The sequence below is a fragment of the Procambarus clarkii genome, chromosome 60, assembly GCF_040958095.1.
Source record: "Procambarus clarkii isolate CNS0578487 chromosome 60, FALCON_Pclarkii_2.0, whole genome shotgun sequence".
Taxonomy (NCBI): Eukaryota; Metazoa; Arthropoda; class Malacostraca; order Decapoda; family Cambaridae; genus Procambarus; species Procambarus clarkii.
In genome coordinates, this window is record NC_091209.1 from 19,819,283 (window position 1) to 19,840,289 (window position 21,007).

The 21,007-nt window shown below is 44.4% G+C and overlaps 1 protein-coding gene across 5 annotated transcripts in view; it reads left to right on the plus strand.

The window, feature by feature from the left end:
- The window catches only part of LOC123766719 (fanconi-associated nuclease 1), a 32,880-nt gene extending 21,323 nt beyond the window's left edge, over positions 1–11,557 (plus strand). For 4 of the 5 annotated variants that reach the window (XM_069307648.1, XM_045756021.2, XM_045756022.2 and 1 more), the window contains exons 9-15: positions 305–498; positions 1,676–1,806; positions 2,987–3,152; positions 4,747–4,873; positions 5,303–5,422; positions 6,242–6,356; positions 9,910–11,557. In XM_069307648.1, the coding sequence (XP_069163749.1) occupies positions 305–498; positions 1,676–1,806; positions 2,987–3,152; positions 4,747–4,873; positions 5,303–5,422; positions 6,242–6,356; positions 9,910–10,367 (1,311 nt within the window). In that variant the 3' untranslated portion in view covers positions 10,368–11,557. The remainder of the gene's footprint in view (positions 1–304; positions 499–1,675; positions 1,807–2,986; positions 3,153–4,746; positions 4,874–5,302; positions 5,423–6,241; positions 6,357–9,909) is intronic. The other variant, XM_069307650.1, reaches the window with a different exon arrangement.
- Positions 11,558–21,007: the final 9,450 nt, after the last annotated feature.

The window sequence follows — 21,007 nt, forward strand, 5'->3', positions numbered from 1 at the left end:
GTTCAACCAGATATTTGCTAAATTGAGATTCCACTGTATAGTCAATGACAAATTTCAATATTTTATTGCCTTCGTCCCTCTCCAAATTGAAGTGAATTCACATTCTCTGCTATATATCGTGCAGCTCTTCATGAAGGAACCAGGGGATACTGTTAAGTATAACAAGCATTTCTATAATACAATATTGTCACTGTAGCTATGAAATTTCCAGTACAGTACTTTAATGATCTGTAGAATTGCTTTAGCCATATTGCTCTTTATGTATCTGGAGTGTGGTGGTGTTTATCATATGTTCATGCTGCAGGCTGTAGAAGTAATCAGCCAAGCTTTGAGTGATCCTGAAGTGAGGAAGGGCCACCGTCTGTCAATAAGCATAAGAGCTCGACGCATTGCAACCTCTGCACGACACAAGGCCCTAGCTCCTACTATAGCCAAGATGCCTCTCTTAAAACCTATGGAAGCTCCAAAAGTTTATATTGAAGGGCGTAGCCTTCCTGCGTAAGTGTTAACAGTGTTGTTAGTGTATATTACGTCTATAAATATACTGTACTTTATGTTCAGATTAATACCTCTTAGGCTTGTGCTTTTTAGTTGTTAATCTTTGATGAATTACAAGCACAATGCTTGGTAATCATATGCTGTCAGATCCCACTCATTCGGAGCCATTTATAATCATTCTACATGTATTAATATTTATCTCGGGAAGTTTGTTCACTTGGGGATTTAATCAAAGTGAATTTAACAAAGCCTCAGCAATTGTCTTATCTCAATCAAAAGACTCGTTCTCTTTCTCCTCGGTTATTCTTCTTCCTTTTTACCAATGAGAGTGCTACAAGGTTAATACTAGGGAACTGTTTTGTCATACAATCTTAAATACTCTAGTGGTGGATGTAGTATTTAAAAAGGTATCAGTGTTTCACTCTACCTTTTGTGGTGGCCTCATTAATACACTGATTATGGTGGAATATTTCAAGGTACTTTCTGGGAGGGCCACCCCAGTAGCTTCCAGTAACAAAGTGCTGGTCCAGTCAAGCCTTAGGGCATTGTACCAGATATGTGAAATCCACTGTTGCCTACTGGGAGCCAGGACCACAATCTGGCTTTCTCTCTCTCTCTCTGTCTCTCTGAGGCAAGGAGTGCCTGGAAATCAGGGATCAAGTCAAGACTAAGAAAAACGTATCAAAATGCAATAAAAACAGGAAATTGCTTGAAAAAATGCAGTTACACAGCCCACCACCATGTGGTGGTGTGCGGTGTACCCTTTATTATTCAACAGTATTTTGTACAGAAATAATTGGCAGTCTATACTTAAAATTTTTGTTTGCAGGAAAAGTTTGAGTGATAAGTCATTTCTCTATATTATAGCACTCTTTGTAGTGGCTAGAACTAAGTCAAGCCATTATTTCTCCCTGTGATGCATGCCACAATTACTTACAATGATGCCCGTTATGATGGGGGATAAAAGTTTCAAGAGCACAATGAGTGATAAGAATACTGGATGGCCTGTATAGGTGCTGGCTATGGGAACATCTGAAGCTCATGCTCTGGAAGTAGCATTTCATTGCATTCAGTCCTCAATCTTGTTTTTAGTATTTTTATGATGGCAAGCTATTTTTATAGGGTCTTGTGTTTGCCGTAGTAATACCTCAGTTGATGACTCAACATTTGTCAACAGAGATATTCCTGGATATAAAAGAGCATTCATCCGCCAAGATTCTGATCGTCATGCTGGGGAGGGTGGAGTCACAATCTGCTCGGTGGAGGAATTAGTTCTTGAGCATTACAAGGTGTTGGGATACAGTCAAGGTATGTTTTTGCCAAATTTATCAGATTTTGATTTGAGATTTCCATGTGCATCTGTGTCAGTACAACAACAGTGCTTACAGTATTATCATGTGAAGTGTGCAAATACGAATCATTAGGGAAAAGATTTTAACATACATAAATATATATACATTATTGTTATCCTGTATCCCACTTTTATGAGGTGGTGAGGGATTAGTTTGGAGAAAAATGACGAATTAAACAATAGTAAATGATGGTTATAGAATGATTTAAAAATGCAAGTCACTATGATGCATTATGGTTAAAGAGACACCACAAAACGCCAGCAGTCAGGCACAGCAGCACTTCACTACATCGTGACTGTTTTGTAAAGTGCTGCTTGTGGAACTGTTATACACAGTACACACATACATTTATTCCTTCCTTCCAAACTTCTTGCACCTAGTCTTTTTCCTTTCCATATCCCATGCATTATTGACACACGTACTCCCTGCTTTCTCTTACAGTTACTCCCGGCTTTCTCACTCCCTGACATAGGTGAAGCCGAGACAGATGTATTTTTGTTGATGGTCTCTCCAGGAACGAAGCAGAGAGAAGCCAGGTCCTTGCCTCTTAACACAGTTTAAAGGTTCTTCCTCTGGACAGCCAATCAGAGTTCAGGAGTTTGCTAGGTCTGCCGCATGTGATTGGAAGTGACATGGTGGGTCTCTCCTCATCGCGAGGTGTGCCTGTCATCCGGGAGCCTTCATTGACCGTAGGCCATCTGGTCAAGGGTCGTGTTCCCCCCCCCCCCACCTTACACACCAGATTCCACCCCATACCATCTTGTTCATGAAACTACCTCCCTTCCAGTCGTCCCTAATAAAACCACTTCCTTGCATATTCATTAAATGCTATGAGATATATAATCTCAATAATTGTGACCCAACCTCTCTGAGGAGGGAGGCAACAGCTGGCCATCCAATATCATAGGTCTCTACACATAACTAAGGTATATTGGCTCATAACTCGGCCTTGCTCGACCTATATACTGTATCTGTCTCCGAAGGGCAGAAGCAAAGGGAAAATTTACTCTCTAAGACTAGTTATCCAATGAGGTATTTCACAAAATACAAGGGAGATTTCCTTAAAATGCATAATCCAAGATTACATTTCTATTATTGTGTTTACTTATGTGTCTAATATCTATGTTTGCCGTTAGGTCTACACCGGGAAGGAGCTACTGTGAACTCGTTATTTGGAATCTACTGTTGGGATATTCTGTATGCTCCCATATCTGATGTATTCAGATCTCCATACCAAGCAGCTCCATTAGATCTGGATGATCCAAACTTTTATGAGGCCAGGAAGGAACAAATTGACAAGAGGTTAGTTTCAGTTATTTTCACTACAGGTGCACTTTCAAAATGTGAATGACGTATATCATTCCAGATCTAATCGTGATTTGTGTGATGTCCGGATTTCCAGACCTATAGGTACCTACATTTGAATTTCAAGAAGATCCTAATTCAGACTTTACCTGTGCTCAGCAACCTGGAACACATTACTCATTGATCTGGAGAGTGGTGTTCTCCTTACAAACCTGTCCATTGTCAGCTGCCTGTCATTCCAACTAATCTTTGTATGTGCTCCCTCAAAATCCTCGGCTGTGGGTATAAACCACCAATCTCATTACTGTCTCCCTGAGAGCACAACTGTAGGAGCTCATCAGCATTAGAAAGACCATTCCTAAACAATCCTTTCATGCACGAGTTATTTGTATCATCCTCCTCCTTATCAATCATGTTCTCATCCTCAATCTCAGCACTACTAGCATTTCTTGCTTTTTTTTCATTTGTGAGCATACCATTCCCACAGTCACTTTCATCACCCTGCAAGCACTCATCAACAGTTTCCCCTACTTATAGCATCACCAGCATCTCTAAACGTTTGAGCAATGTTCTTGAAGTGCTCAAAATCATTGGCAGACTCAATAGCATCATCATCTTCACCATCATCCTTATCACCACCCATTTGCACTGTTACATTATTCCTGGCTCTCTGTAGGCTGTGACTTTCACCTTTTTCCGTGCTCTATCCCAGTTGTAAATGGCAACTCTGATTGGGTGTGTGTTCTTATATTTTCCAGTGTTCTCTCTCCTTTGTTGTCTTCTTCCTCAACCATATCAACAACCAACACTTGTTGAAGTAATTCCTTGTGGCAAAGTGATTTTGTTGAATGAATAAACCCTTAGTCCATTGACTGGATTAGTGATCCCTGAACTATATGTTTAACTGATCTCTAACCCTGTCTATGGAGGACAGAAGAAAATGTATATATGCTAGTTAGCATTGTAAATGTGTGGCCACGTTTGTGGTAGAAAAAACAAAACAAAAAAAACTGGATTAGTGATGTGGTACAGTATTTGGTGAAAGGGCTAGGCAGATAATTAAAGATGAGCAAGGGCATTATCGAGGACGAATAAGGATCTACTTTTAGTCCTTGATTTTCTCTCATTCATCTGGAAATCCATCGCCTCTTTGCAAAAATGACCGTGAAACCAATTCAAGAAAAGTGCACACATAACCCAAAGTATTCTTAAAGTAGGTCAGAAGATGTGTATCCAGCAATATAATACAGACAGGGAAGCTTTATAAGATCTCTGGTGTGGTGATGCAGTCTCTCACCCACCCTTACTCATGATCTAATTCTTTGAGATCAAGGTGGGTTTTGCTTTAGGAAGCATCCTTATGTGTACATATGTGTAGATATCTGTAACAGAGGATCTTTTTATCAGCACGTTATTTGATCTTCATAATATTGAACTTGTAGATGTTAAGGGTTCATTTATATCTGATTTTTGTACAAGTTAGGGTGCATATTATTGTGAAATATTCCAAATGATAAGATATTTACCGGTAATTTATAAAGTACAGTACTGTGTAATACTAAAAGTTATTATTTTTTGCTATTTACTCCAGACTTGCTGATCTCTGCAGTTGGTCAGATGAAGAAGCTGAAGCTGAACTTGAGAGAATTTGGAGCGACCACTCAGGAGAGGTGTCACTAGTGGCATGGGATCTTTTCCAAAGTGTTGAACATGCTAAGGTGCTCACTTCTCTCAAATTAGTTAACATTTTCATAGAAATGTCCCATTGCAGATAAGAGCCAAATATAATCTTTTATTACATTTAGCCTTCAATGTTATCTAGCCCATGCTAAACATGCTTCTTTAATATGAGGTCATGTCTTTTCTTTCATCTTGATAAAGTCCTTAATTGACTTTTTATTAAGATTTGCCTTTTAAAATATATGCATTTTTCTCTTGTGTAGACTTTGTAACCATTTATTTGCCAAGACTGTGATTATAGAATATATTTCTACAAAGATGTATTCCTATATACTGTACTAGAATTATCATCATTATCAAGATGTATAATGTATTCTTGTTTATTTAATGTTTGTGTAAGTTCTTGAACATCTTTAATGGGTACATGGGCATTAGAAATGTCAAATGAAGATGAAGGTATTTTGCAGGGACTGGTTGTTAGTATGGGGTTGCCAGTCTTGGCCGCCATATGCGAACGTCTAGCAAAAGATCACAGGTTTACTCGCAGTGGGTTTCCCGACCTGGTGGTTTGGAATCCCGACACCAAGGTTAGTACTTTTTATTATTACATTTGTAAGAAATGTATTGTTACTATTACTGCTCTTAAATTTTCAGCATTTTGTAATGTCTTGTACAACATATTTATTCCTTCATGCAGTGCCCAAACCTATACTTTACACAGAAAAATGAGATGGATATATAGGGTACAATAACCTGATTAAATGTTAATAAGGTGACATATTGGTTGTCCTTGGCAGTGACTTGGGATGACTTGTTTTCCTATACCCCATCCTTCTTCCTCCCCCATCCTTTCCAAACCCTTTGAAATCAAAGTTTAAGGCACCAGCCATTATACTATGGAATGCCATGAATGCACTTGGTGTTTGGTTTGCCAGTGTTGAAGACGGGAAGCTTGTTAGGATCATTGAGGTTGCCCTGGGCCAGTGGTGGTGGTGGTGAACCGTTTTGAGAGCGTTGAGCCCAAATTAGAGATAATCTTATAATTTATCACGCATTCCCATGAGAATTTTGAGCTGCATATTATAATTTATTGTTATTATGTTTGTATTTGACCATTGTTTTTAGGGAGACATAACAAAATGCTTGAAAGTATTAACTCCTATTTAGGCAGCCAGTAATTCTTTTGAATGGCTCAGGAATGATATGTTATTAATAACTAGTAATTCCCAAGAAGTGAAAATAATGCATTAATAATAACTCTTTTTAATAAGAGTGGGGCCTTAAAGAAAACTGCAAATACTAGAACAGACAAAGTGTAAGATCAAATACCACATATGCCATGAAAAATTCCCCCCCCCCCCCTTTATAAGTATAATTTTGAGGCTGTTACAAGTTTACTTCTGCAGGTATGCTGTATTGTTGAAGTAAAAGGCCCGAATGATAAATTGTCCACAAAGCAGATGCTGTGGCTGGATTACCTTCTTGCAAAGGGAGCACACGCGGTAGTGTGTCATGTTAAAGGTTAGTAGTTATTTGCAAAGATAAGATAGCTTTTATTTGAAGTTTATGATCATAATTACAGGCAATGTCATTTTTATTTGTATTTTAATAAGAAAAATAATATGATAAATTAGAAATGAAACTGTATAATGTGCCACTAGAACAACTACATTTAGACAAGCTGAAGTTATGTGGTGACTTCAAATATGGCTTTGTTACTAAGGATTTTCTGTGTAACGATTGTCTGTCTAAGGGTGTAAGATGTGGTACAGTATATAGATGAATGTCTTATAAATTTTTGCCTTATTCATCTTTACTGTTTCCGTATCTTCTTCTGGCCTGATGCTTTTTCTGGGGGGAGCCCCGTCGGCTCCCCGGAGCTATCCCAGGCTGATATGCTAATGTCAGACTTTGGCATCAGTCATGTGTATGGAGTTCTTAGGCCTACCGGGGACCACGGCCAGAACCGGGCCCCCTCAGAGAGGCAAGGGGAGCAATGGCCTATAGAAGCCCCCGTGTAGTTGGAAGCATTCTATGTCTGCCATCGACCGGAACAGGCACCCAGAAAGGTAAGCGCCCCAAAACAAACCCCTATTCTGGTTAAAATTGCTACCTAATACCGAACTAGTGGATAGAACTCCCCAACCGAAAACAAGCAAATTAGTGTGACGTCACACACTGCCGCGCCGCTGTCTGCGCAGCTCCCCCCTCCCCGGGAGGGGGAAGGGGGAGCCCCAGACCCCCCGCGCCGGCTACCCACACCTCAGTTCTTGAGGCTGTCGGGGTCGATGCCTTTCGGCTCGACTGGTCGAGGTGGGGGTTCCTGTACCTCTTTCCCCCGGTTCGGCTGTTGCTCCAGGTCCTGACTCGCTTAGAGACTTACCGGGGGAGAGTTGTCCTTCTGGCCCCTTGGTGGCCGGCCCAGCCTTGGTTTCAGGCGCTGGTTGCTCGGTGTCCGAACCCGAGGGTTTTCCCGCGGCTCTGCCTCTTTCAGCAGATCGGGCCGGTACGTCACGTAGCTGGTTCGATCTTCTCCTCGAGTCTTCGCGTATGGTTTTTTTGACTCGAGTCTATCATCATCTCTATGGTGATCAGGTGGCCTCCTTGTTGGTGTCCCACCTGAGGGCTTCTTCTCGGCGGCAGTATGAAGTTTCCTGGCGGTCCTTCCGTTTCTTTTTGCGTCTTCGTCGTGTTAGCTCCTTGTCTGTTCGGGTGGTCTTGTCCTTCCTCTCGTGGTTGTTTCAGGACCGTCATCTTATGCCTAACACTGTCGCTTCGTATCGTGCGGCGCTGGCGGAGCCGCTTCAGCTTGCTTTCGGTATCGATGTTACGTCTGCGCCGTTTCGCAAGCTGTCTCGTGCATTGTTTCACCTCCGGCCTGCTCATGCGTCGCCTGAGCCGTCCTGGTCTTTGGACAGAGTGCTCGCTTTCCTTTCATCTCCTCGTTTCGTTGTGGCCCCTTCGGTCCAGGATTGTTTTTCCAAGGCACTTTTCTTGTTGGCTTTGGCCTCTGGGGGTCGGGTAGGGGAGCTTCATGCTCTCCTCCGGCGCAGGGGTTTCTGCTCTTTTGGTCGTGGTGATAGTTTTGTTCGTTTGCAGCCGTCTCCTTCTTTTCTGGCGAAGAATGAGACTGCTGCGTTCCGGAGGGGTCCATGGGTGGTTGATGCTTGGTTGGTCAGGCATGATGCACCCCCGGTGCATCATGTTTTGTGTCCGGTTGCGGCGCTTCGCCGTTATTTGCGCGCCACAGCTTCTGTGTCCGGGGACGCGCTGTGGGTTGATCCGGTTTCCCTTCTTCCCTGTTCGTGGGTTCGGGTCTCTCAGGTCGTCCGCAGGGTTATTAGGTCTAGCCAGCCTGCGGTCTATCCCCGTGCCCATGACGTTCGTAAGTTCGCGGCTCTTGCTGCCGTCTTTGGGAATATGTCTTGGTCTGATATTCGGGCGCGGGGATTTTGGCGGTCGAACAGGGTCCTGGCTGCTCGTTACCTTGTGAATGTCCCTGGCCCTCGTCGGGCCTGTGTTGCTTTGGGTCGGCGGTTGCAGCCAGTTGTCTTGGCTTCGAGTTGAGGGGTGAGCGACGACCGCCTCCCGGGTAAGTCCCTCTTTTTCTGTCTGTGGGTAGTTAGCTCCGGGGAGCCGACGGGGCTCCCCCCAGAAAACCAGCGTTGAATGTAATGAAACGCCATTTTCTGGGTGAGTCCCGGAGGCTCCCCGGCATCCCTCCCTCCCTCCGGTCGGCGGTTTTTCGCGTTTTTGACATCCAGCCTCAAGAACTGAGGTGTGGGTAGCCGGCGCGGGGGGTCTGGGGCTCCCCCTTCCCCCTCCCGGGGAGGGGGGAGCTGCGCAGACAGCGGCGCGGCAGTGTGTGACGTCACACTAATTTGCTTGTTTTCGGTTGGGGAGTTCTATCCACTAGTTCGGTATTAGGTAGCAATTTTAACCAGAATAGGGGTTTGTTTTGGGGCGCTTACCTTTCTGGGTGCCTGTTCCGGTCGATGGCAGACATAGAATGCTTCCAACTACACGGGGGCTTCTATAGGCCATTGCTCCCCTTGCCTCTCTGAGGGGGCCCGGTTCTGGCCGTGGTCCCCGGTAGGCCTAAGAACTCCATACACATGACTGATGCCAAAGTCTGACATTAGCATATCAGCCTGGGATAGCTCTGGGGAGCCTCCGGGACTCACCCAGAAAATGGCGTTTCATTACATTCAACGCTGGTTTTTTTCCCATTAGAATAGTGTTTCTCGGCCTTTATACCACTTGGGATAATTCCGGGTCGTACTATAGATAAACACACATGAATTTCATTGTCAAGTGAAGAGAAAATTTCTATCTTTGCTCTGGATACTGTTTAAATGAGAAAATTTAAGCAAAACAATTGACTCAAAAATGCATTTGTATATGTTTAGAATTAGCCTATTTATTACTATCTCTGGCAAAAACCCCCTAGCTACCTTGGGGTTCCTTGGAACCCTAGTTGAGAAACGCTGCACTAACACAATGGGAAAAAAAGACCTGATTTGGACATGTCCAATGTTGATTGTAACTGGCCATCAATAGAAAAAAATTCTTTTGGGTAACTACAGCAAAATATTGCTGAATACTAAGTGCATTCCCCACCATATATACAGTACAATTTTGAGTCCTATTCCGAATTTTGACATATGGGTTCTATTATAGTATCGTACTGTACTGCGTTCCAGGTTATCCCCACATTTCAAAGAATGGGTTACTGCCCCCAAACTTTCCAATATTGTTTCTAGTAGCACAATCCTTCCATATTTTATTTGATTTAGCCATGTATGACAACTCAAGACGGCATATTACACGTAGTCTTATGGTACAATAGTGTGGTGAGGCTGGTTCTCCACTATACTTTATAATAGTTATGGTGGCTCAAAGCCTGCTAATTTTAATATGTTTTAGCTGTCTTATTCTATACTGCTCTCCTTGTTTCTCCTTAGTTGATGTCTCCCCACCCTATGAAAGTGGAAAAAGGGACATGAGGAACAAATGTTGTTAAAACTTAAATGTGACAACATTTTGATTTGATTTAATTTCTTGTTATTTTCAGCTATTGGGGCAAAGAATATGATGAGGGGTTCTCCTCGCAAGGTGTCTCCAAAGAAGGTCTCGCCAAAGAAGGTTTCTCCTAAAAAATCCAAGAATTTGAATGAGAGGAAGAGAAACTTGGAAAATGTACTGGAAGAGAATATAAAAGAAAGAACGAGACCAAAGAGAAAAATGAATGAAGGCAACAGCTCCGTTAAGAAGAGAAAGAGTAATGCTTGTGCAGAAAGCAGTGTTACCAAGAGTGACAGGTCTCTACGAGACAGGAGAATCAAGAGAAAAAATAGTGATGATGATTTTGAGGAGCAAAGCAAAAAATTGAAAGAAAATACAAAGACTCGTAATGGACAAAAGATGGAAAGGAAAAATGCTCGAGGTACCCAAAGAAAGGCTGCGGATGCAGGAGAAAGTAGTGCCTCAACTGCAAACAAAAAAAAAATAAGAAAAACAAATAAGACTTAGTGTAGATTTGAAGGTAACAAAAGTGACAAGCAAGGCAAGTTAACTGATAATGTCTTTAGTTGTAAATACAGTTTAGACAACTTATTCTAGCCTGTTGAACAGACCATACTAAAAAGTGAAGGGACGACGACGTTTCAATCCGTCCTGGACCATTCACAATTGACTTGAGAATGGTTCAGGACGGACCGAAACGCCGTCGTCCCTTCACCTTCTAGTGTGTGGTCTGGTCAATATTCTTCAGCCACGTTATTGTGACTCATCACCTGCTTATTCTAGCCTTTACTAAATACTGTAGTTTTTTTCTAGATTGCTCAGAATTATTTGCAGTAAGTGGAAGGCACTCTCCAGGGTCCTTTTTGCCATTCCCTCTTCCTTTCAAGAAATAAAATTTATTTGTATTTTCTGAAGGTGAGTGTAATGAAGGGAAGTTGTGAAGGGAATCTTGGGAACCTCTCCCTCCTGCAAAACCAATTCCACATTCAAGAAGTTAATTAATTCAATACTTAAAAATAGAGCTTTAATGATTCATTGGTGAAAACTATTTTTGGTTTTACACAGCTCTTTTTGTTTACTCTTGCTTTAAATTACTACAAAATGCTTCATTTATATTTTTAATGTTAAACAAAATTGTTACCAACACAGTATACACCAGAGAAAATCCTATTTAATATTAATCTCCAGGAAGTGTGCACGACATGTGAAGAAGTGTAACAACTTGAAACTTTTAACATTGATGTACGGTGGTGCAAGGAAGACTGGCAATGGCCCCATGTAACATCAAGGCAGCAAATTTTGCAATAGAATAATTTTACCCTGATCTGGAAGGGTAGAGTGAATGATTCCGTATCTCAGAAATTATAAGCATAGCTGTACTGTACCAAAATATCTAAATAGATCTTTACTGATACTACAACAGTAGACTCATTTGGCTAAAAATACTATAGATATTTTCACACAAGTCAAAAAATATGTAAGAATGGATAAGAATATTAATATTAAACTGACACTTGGAATAGGCAGTTCTTAAAATACCATGTACTCTACAATGTAATTCTACTCAAGCGGACCAACCAGATCTTTCAGTCTTCTTTTTTTATCATAAATAATAAAACTTGTTTTAGCATATTTCTACAAATGGGCTCTAAAAATAATGTAACCTTTAATGTAAATAAAATATATAATTAAACTAATATTTGTACTTTGAAGAGACATGCACTTACCTAGTCGCCCTCAAATGGCAGGAGGTTGTGTATTGTTGAGGGCTTGACATGCATATGCAGGCGATGAGTCACAATAACGTGGCTAAAGTATGTCAACAACTTGACATACATAATGTGCACAACTGAAAAATTATGCATCAATCAATCTGGACTCATGCTGGTTTTAGTGTGAAATCCTGATTTATTAAAATTTCTCTTTTTTTTTGGGTTGGCCTTGTCTATGGCTTCTCAGAACTTATGGACTGGAACTCCCCAGGATGAATACCATCTCACCAGTCATATAAGACTATTTTATGACTTACCGAGAGTATTGACCAGAATCCTCTTCCCCCTCGCTGGCTGGGGAGCAGAGGATGTCCCAAGACACCAAACACCATATTCAAAACCCACCAAAAGGGGATCACATAAGCCTATGAGGGGACTAGTGACAGATGGTCATAGGCAGCATGTTGGTATTTCTGGGGGAAGCCCTTTCGACTCCCCGGAGTTAATTGGGCTAATATGAATGCATTGGACCCCTGGCATCACTCAATGCGCATGGAGTTCTAGGCCTACCGGGAACCACGAGCTAGAACTTGGCCCTTCCTTCAGAGGCACGAGGAACAATGTCCTACAGAAACCCACTGTGTGGTTGGAAGCATTCTATGTCTGCCATCGACCGGGTCAGGCACCCAGAAAGGTAAGTGCCCCAAAACAAACCCCCTGTTCTGGTTAAAATATTGCTACTGAAAGCTGAACTAGTAGACAGAACTTCCCAAGTGAAAACGAGCACAACATCACTACGTCGTGCAACCCTCCCCTGTCCCCAGGAGGGGGAAGGGGAAGTCCCTGACCCCCATGCTGGCTATTGTTATGTTTGGCCCCGCGGGTTTTCGCTCCCCTGTACCTGGGTGCCACTGATCACCTTGGGAGCACCCCAGTCTACCATGTGCTGAGACACTTGATGCAGTGCCACATGAATGACTGATTAAAAAGATAGAGGCTCATGGTATTGGGGGTGCTATATTAAGATGGATTAGGGCATGGCTATACCAAAGGAAACAGAGTTAGTATAAATGGGGTTAAGTCAGAGTGGGAAAATGTAAGTGGAGTGCCTCAAGGCTCTGTGTTGGGACCTCTGTTGTTTATAATATATATAAATGATTTAGATTCAGGTTTGAGTAGCAACATTTGCAAATTTGCCGATGATACAAAAATCGGTAGGGAAATTAACACGGAAGAAGGCTCCCTATCACTTCAAGTTCATCTAAATATATATCTTGCTCTGGTTAGGCCCCATTCAGATTATGCAGTTCAGTTTTGGTCACCGTACTATAGAATGAATATAAATTCACTTGAACGTGTCCAGCATAGGATGACTAAGTTAATTCCCCAAATTAGAAATCTTTCATATGAAGAAAGACAAAACAAAGGGGATATTAATGGAGTATTAAAAGTATCAGCACAAGACAGAACGCAAAACAATGGTTATAAATTGGATAAGTTTATATTTAGGAAAGACTTGGGTAAATACTGGTTCGGTAACAGGGGTGTTGATTTGCTGAACCAATTACCACGAAACGTAGTGGAGGTGGGGTTCCTCGATTGTTTCAAGTGTGGGTTGGACATGTATATGAGTGCGATTGGGTGGTTATAAATAGGAGCTGCCTCATATGGGCCAATACGCCTTCTGCAGTTACCTTTGTTCTTTTGTTCTTATCCGCACGGTAATAATATATAGAACTGTTAGACGGCGGCAACTCTCCTCACGCTGTCTCTGGCAACACAATTAGCTGGACGATATAAATCCTTCACTCCTTTATCTCTTGAAACCAGCCATCGCCTCTAGTTGCCACAAAATGTCACTGCTCCCACACACACATTGGTATACACAAAATTCCTAGAGCCTATTCCTAAAAATTCCTATAAATTTTATATATATAATTTATTTAACTGAAAACTCACACCCCAGAAGTAACTTGAACCCATACTGCCAGGAATACTCTGTAACTGGTGTATAGGACACCTTAACCACTCGACCATCACAACCGGACAAAAGATGATGGTAGCCGAGGCTAATTCCCCATCATCTCGCTGGCACTCTGATGGTAATCTTGGGCATAGTATTTTATCAAATCACCTCATTCTTTGGGGCACACGTGAGGAATACAAATGCGAACAAGCCTGAATGGTCCCCAGGCATATATGCAACTGAAAACTCACCCCAGAAGTGACTCAAACCCATACTGCCAGGAGCACTCTGCAACTGATGTACAGGACTCCTTAACCACTCAACCATCACGACCGGTTGCCTTGGCTACCATCATCTTTTGTCCAGTCGTGATGGTCGAGTGGTTAAGGTGTCCTGTACACCAATTGCAGAGTGCTCCTGGCAGTATGGGTTCGAGTCACTTCTGGGGTGTGAGTTTTCAGTTTCATATATGCCTGGATATCATTCAGGCCACCACTTACAGGCTATTCATGCCCGTGCCACCTTTTGGGTGGCTTAATCTTCATCAATCAACCAACTAAACCTTGCTTCCACGCACTCCTGGGGAATGCGTGGAAGCGTCTTTTAACCCCTCTCTCTCTGGGGGTTCTCACCGCCGTCCTCGTCACGGCCGCCCTCGCTCGATTCCTTCCAGTTCTGCTACCTATCAAGCCTTGTTTGGTCCCGCTTCGTGGGCCAAATATTTTGATCTCCTCCCTCTTGATTCTGCGCCTCCTGACGATTTCTCCCTCCATCGACATCTCGTTGATTCCGTGGATGCCTCCATTACTTTCAACCCCACTCGTCTCGGTACACGTGTCGTTGCTGCTCCTTCTCAGGATGCTGCTTCCCGCTTGGCTGCCTTATCCTGCCTTGGCGAGACCCCTGTTCGGGTCTCGAAGAACGCTCAGTTGAATGCCAGTGTTGGCACTATTTTGCTCCCGCCCCCATGTTGCGACCGGTGTTCGGGACCTGCGCGACTGCCACGACGATATTCGACATATCCTTGCTGCCCAGGGCCATTCTATTCTCCAGGTGGACACGTTTACTCGTCCCCCTCGTGGTAGTCGCCGTCAACCCCTCCGGGTTGTGAAGATTACCTTTGATGGTAGGACCCTTCCACCCTCTGTCATTCTTGCTGGTGCCAGGTGCTCTGTCCAGGAGTACATTCCTTCTCCTCGGCTCTGCAACAAGTGCTGGAGGTTTGGGCATGGTGCCCTCCGCTGCTCTGGGACTGTCTCTCTCTGTCCTTTATGTGGTGGCGAAGGTGCAAGAAGTCGGAGTGCACTTCTCCCCAGGCTCGTTTCCTCAACTGCGGTGAGGCCCATCCTGCCTTCTCCCGTGCGTGTGTCCATTACAAGCTTGAGGCAGCCGTCCTCAACTTGAAGCACCGGGAGCGTTTATCTTTTCCTGAGGCGAGACGCCAGGTTCGCCGGCTCCCGCCTTATGCTAATATCTCTTATGCTCGCGTGTTGCGCTCTTCCTCTCCTCGTCCTTCCCGCCTTCCTCAGACTCACAACCGTTTCCGGGCCTTGGACCCTGATGCCCCCACTGCCCCCTCCTCTGTTCCTTTGGGTTCTCTCCCGAAGGATCCTCCTCCTGGTCCTCTGTCTGGGGTTCCCCTTCCTTCTACCTGGTCTGTCGTGTCTCCTGTGTCTTCTTCCTCGTCTCCCTCCGTTCCTCCTTCCCATCCTTCCCCTCCATCTCTTGACTCTCCCCGCCGCCTGTCGGTGCGGGCTGATGTCCATCGCTCTCTAAACGGCCGTCATGTGTGCTCTCGTTCAGCTTCTCCTGTTGAGACGCTAGAATCCGTTGCCCAGTACGTGGTTGCTGGAACACCTGTCTCTTTACGTCAGAAGCGTAAACCTGGCTCCTCTCCTTCCTCCTCCCCGGCGGGTAAGAAGGTTTCGCTTTCTTCCTCGGCCCCTACTTCTGCCTCTCTCGCTCCTTCCCCTCCCATTTCGGTGGTTGCGCCCCCTGTTCCTGCTATGGAGGTTTCTTTAGCCCCCGCTTCCCTCTCAGTTGCTGCCCTTGCTGAGGTACGCTCCCCTCTTTCTACCCCTCCTCTTCCTGCTGCTGTCCTTGCCTGCTCCTCTCCGTTGTCTCCTCTTCCTCCTCCTCCTCCGGACCCCGCCCGCCCACCTCTGATCTGTTCTCCCGTTTCCTTCCCTCCGTCTTTGCTCAGTTTACCCATGCCCCCTAACCCTGACTTTGCTGACCCTGATCCCGACCCTGATATTCTTTAACGTGCTCTGTTGCTCTTTCGCCTTTGTTTCTTCCTTGTTCTCTGTTTTTGTCCTTTCTCTTCTCGTCGTTGTCCATTCTTCAATGGAACGTTAGAGGTTATTATGCTAATTTCCTCGAACTCCAACTTCTGATTTCGCGGTTTTCGCCCCTTTGTGTCTGTCTCCAGGAGCCGATGCTGGGTGCTCGTCCTGGTCGTTTTCGTGGCTATTCCTTTCTCTCCCCCCCCCCCAGCTGTTGCTGGGGCTTCTAATTCTTCTGCTCTTTTGATTCGTGCTGATGTTCCCTTTGTTCCTTTACTTTTTCCTTCACCTCTCCATTGTTCTGCTGCTCATGTCTTTGTGGGGAAATGGTACACTGTTTGTTCCATTTATCTTCCCCCGAGTGTCCCGCTTTCTCTTCCTGATTTGAAACACCTCCTAGACTCCTTGCCGGAGCCTGTGCTCCTGCTGGGTGACTTCAATTGTCGTCATTCTCTTTGGGGTGACGTTCTGACGAATACCCGGGGTCGCCTTCTTGAGCCGTTTCTCCTCTCTTCTTCCCTGTCTCTTCTGAATTCTGGTGAGCCCACTCATTTGGACTCTCGGACTCGCACCCTTTCTTGTCTTGATCTTTCTCTCTGCTCTTCTTCTCTTTACTTAGATTTCACGTGGCAGGTTCTTGATGACCTCCATGGAAGTGATCATTTCCCCATCCTTGTTTCCTTTTTCTCTTTTCGCCCTTCCCTCTCTTTCCCTAGGTGGCAGTTTGCTAAGGCGGACTGGACCCTATTTTCCCTCAGTGCTACTCTCTCTGACCTCTCCCTTCTGCCTCTCTCTCGCGCTCTCCTCCTTTTTCATGACACTGTCTTCAACGCTGCCCTCCGCTCTATCCCTCGCTCTTCCTCCCGGGGTCCACGGAAGTGCGTTCCCTGGTGGAATGCGGACTGTGCTCGGGCTGTCCGCTGTAAGCGTGCAGCCTGGAAGAGGCACCGCCGTAGGCAGACGACCGATTCTTTTCTTTTCTTTCGGAAAGCGAGTGCGGTGGCCCGTAGGGCCATCCGTACGGCTAAACGTGAATGTTGGGCATCTTATGTCTCAACAATTACGTCCGAAACTCCTCTGGCCCAGATCTGGAAGCGTATCCGCAAGATAGAGGGTAAATTCGTTCCCGATGTTTCACCGGTCCTTCACCTCCATGATACTCTTGTGGCGGACCCGTTGCAGGTCGCTTCCGAACTGGGTTCCCACTTTTCTTCTGTTAGCTCTGGTCTTCATCTTCCCCAATCTTTCCTTCTTCGTAAACCTGTCCTTGAGTCTCGTTCTTTAGATTTCTGCACTCGTCTTCAACTTCCCTATAATGATCCCTTCTCTCTCTCTGAACTTCGTTCTGTCCTGGCCCTCTGCGGTTCTACGGCGGCGGGCTCCGATGGTATTCATTATGAGATGCTTCGCCATCTCCCTCCGTGCACGTCTCAGTATTTACTGAGTCTGTATAATCGGATCTGGGAGTCGTCGTCAGTCCCTGAGGACTGGCTCGATGCCGTTGTCCTCCCTGTTCGCAAACCGGGGTCTCTGGGTACTTCCCCTAAGGACTTTCGCCCTATTGCTCTCACAAGTTGTGTCTGCAAACTCTTTGAACGTATGGTTAACGTTCGTCTGATGTGGTTCCTGGAACACCATCACCTCCTCTCCCCTTCTCAATTTGGTTTCCGCAAGTGCCGCAGCACGACAGATGTCCTGGTGAACTTGGAGGTCTATATTCGTACTGCTTTTGATGCGAAGACCTCCGTTGTTGCCGTCCTTTTTGACCTGGAAAAGGCTTACGACACCACTTGGAGATATCATATTCTATCTCAACTTCATTCTTTTGGCCTTCGTGATCGTCTCCCTCTCTTTCTCCGCAGCTTCCTCTCCCGTCGTTCCTTTCGGGTGCGCCTTGGTACCGCGCTCTCTGCCTCTTTTCAGCAATACGAAGGTGTGCCCCAGGGTAGTGTTCTGAGCACTACTCTTTTTCTGGTTGCCCTCAATGGTCTTCTTTCTTCTCTTCCTTCTGGTGTCTTCTCCGCTCTCTATGTCGATGATCTTACCCTTTGCTGTCAGGGTGATGATTCGCCTCTCCTTCAGCGCCGGCTTCAACTTGCAATTGATGCCGTGTCGTCTTGGGCCACCGATCATGGCTTCAAGTTTTCTACTTCTAAGACTTTTGCCATGACTTTTACGCGGAAACGGGTTGTTCTTCGTCCCTCTTTGTCACTTTATGGTCATCCCCTTGAATACAAAGATTCCGCAAAGCTTTTGGGGTTATTCCTTGACATTCGTTTGTCTTGGTCTCCCCATATCTCTTACCTTCGTGTTGAGTGCTCTAAGGCCCTTACCCTCCTTCGGGTCTTGTCCCATACTTCTTGGGGAGCAGATAGGCGCACTCTCCTTGCTTTACATTCCTCTCTTGTCCTGTCTAAGCTCGATTATGATTGCCCTGCTTACTCGTCTGCTTCTCCTTCTACTCTTCGCCGTCTTGATGCTTTGCACCATACTGGGTTGCGCCTCAGTTCTGGTGCCTTTCGTTCGACTCCCGTCCTTGGCTTGTATGTTGACACTGGCTTCCTGTCTCTCCAGGACCGCCGTGATCGCTACTGTCTTCGCTATCTTGCGCGGTCCTTACAACATCCTTCCTCTCGCCTCTGTCGTGCTTTAACTTTTACCCCTCCTGCGGTTCCTGTTCCTCTTCACCAGCTCCCTCTTTCTGTCCGGTTATCTCGCCTCCAGGATTCTCTTTCCGTTCGTATTTCTAATGTTTCTCCTCGTGTTGTTCCTTCTTTGCCCCCGTGGGGAGTCCCTCTTCCGCGGTTTTGTACTTCCTTGACCCGTATCACTAAAGCTTTTACCCCTCCTACGGTTCTAAAACGCCTTTTCCTTGAGCACTTTTCTTCTCACTCCCGCTCCGTTTCTGTCTTCACCGATGGGTCTAAGTCGGCGGACGGTGTTGGCTACTCTGTTGTTTTTCCTGATCGCACTTATATGTGTCGCTTACCTCCGGAGACTAGCATCTTTACAGCGGAACTCTATGCTATTCTCTATGCTCTTCGTCTCCTGCTTTCTCGTTGTCAGTCCTCCTTTGTAGTTGTTGTTGACTCTCGTAGTGCCCTCATGGCTCTCGGGTCCTTTAATCCGGTTCATCCAGTTGTTGTCGAGATCCAGCATTGGCTGTTTCTTGTTCACAGTAAATTTAAGTCGGTTGAGTTTTGTTGGGTTCCCAGCCATATTGGTGTGTCTTTAAATAAGCGTGCGGATGCTGCCGCCAAGGAAGCTGTCCGCTCTTGTCCCATCTCTCGTAAAGGCGTTCTGTATTCCGACTTTTACCCGGTTATCTATTCCTCAGTCCTTACCCGTTGGCAGGCTTCTTGGTTGTCTCTTACTGGTAACAAGCTACGTACTCTTAAATGTTGTGTTTCCTCGTGGCCGTCCTCCTTCCACCGTAACCGGCGGTGGGAAACTGCTCTGGCGAGATTGCGTATTGGCCATACTCGCTTAACCCATAATCACTTGGAGCGCCGCCCTGCTCCTTATTGTCCTAGTTGCATTGTCCCTCTTACGGTCGTGCATGTCCTTCTTGAATGTCCTGACTTCCAGGACGAGCGTGTGTCTTGCTTTCCGACCGCCCCTCGCGGTCACCTGTCCCTCAATAGAATTCTTGGTGACTCGGATACTTTTGATATCGTTCGCCTTATGCGTTTTTGTTCTCGTATTGGCATCCTTGGTGATATTTAGCGCCCTCTGATTATTTTGCGCATTTGATGGTGCTACATAGCCTTCCCGGTTTGGTGCCTTCTTTTGATAATTACTTACTTACTTACGGGCTATTCATGCCCGTGCTACCTTTTGGGTGGCTTAATCCTCATCAATCAATCACAAGAAACAAGGGATACATCTCCCGTCACGCAGGGTCCAGTCGCACCTCCACAGATCTCCAGTATCATCTATTGATACTGTTAATGGTTCAAGAGGACTACCACTTACGGGCCTACCTCAAGGTAACAATCAGGTGAGAACATAAAATATAAGGCTGATCTATTAGCCTCCGTTAGCACAATCCGGGTACAGTATAAGAATATCTTCCAATATTCCTAAGTGTATGAAGTAATTACAGAGTTCAAAGTACCTTATACCATTTGGTCTGAAGTCACTTATAACAGGGCAATCACAGATATAGTGTTGGTGAGTATGTCCCAGTTCTTGTTCACATAGTTTACAATTGGAATATTCACCATTGGGGGCTATTCATTACCTGCAGCCACCTGCGTCACACTGTCATTGTGACACTAGTGGAAGTTTTATGCTGTCCGTTCATATAATTCTCGATTCGAGATTGGAATGTCCATATCCCACTCAACTTCAGGCTTATCACATTCAGTTTTAGCTGCCTTGTTTGTGTCATCATGCTGGACAACACCTATATGAGAAGGTATCCATACAAATGAGACTTTGAAACTCCTACTGTTTGCAATAATAATGTTGTTTATAATGGAAGTTACAACTACAACCTTTTGAAGATCAATGCTAATTTTATCTAGATAATGTAATAAACGAAAGTTTTCTATGTCAACAGAAAGGCAGAATTATAAGCTACACTTTAAATACTTGTCATAAATATAACTGAAGTGAAAGCGAAGATATATGCATTTGATACTGTACAGTTTCTTGATGGCTTGCTCTAAGAGTGTGAAGCACTTCACACCAGCCTATAAATTGTGTAATTTATTTCCATATATGCTAATTAACCTTAAAATCTATATGTCAGAAGGAAGGAAGATGTAGACGTTAATGTGACAACATTTCAAGAAATATCTCTCTCTTTAAAGTTAAATAATACAATCCTATCGCCGGTGTCCGGACACATGAAAGCTACTTAGGTATCAGTGGCCAGCCAGGTGGAGATCACAGGCTGTACAATACTGATAAATTATGTAATTCACAGAGATACGTTGATAAATATTAATGTTTTATATTTTATTAAAAATACAGATATATACTTTGTTTCATACGTTAAATGTAACAATATTTCAGTATATATTATATAAGCATAGTATATATAATTCAGTATATACAATATATAATAAGAGTGTCAGACCACAGAGGAAGAATTGAAACAGGAATTTCCTTTAGTACTTTCTTATATTTATACATCTTCAGAGCGAACCATTCCTTCTGAAGATGTATTAATATACG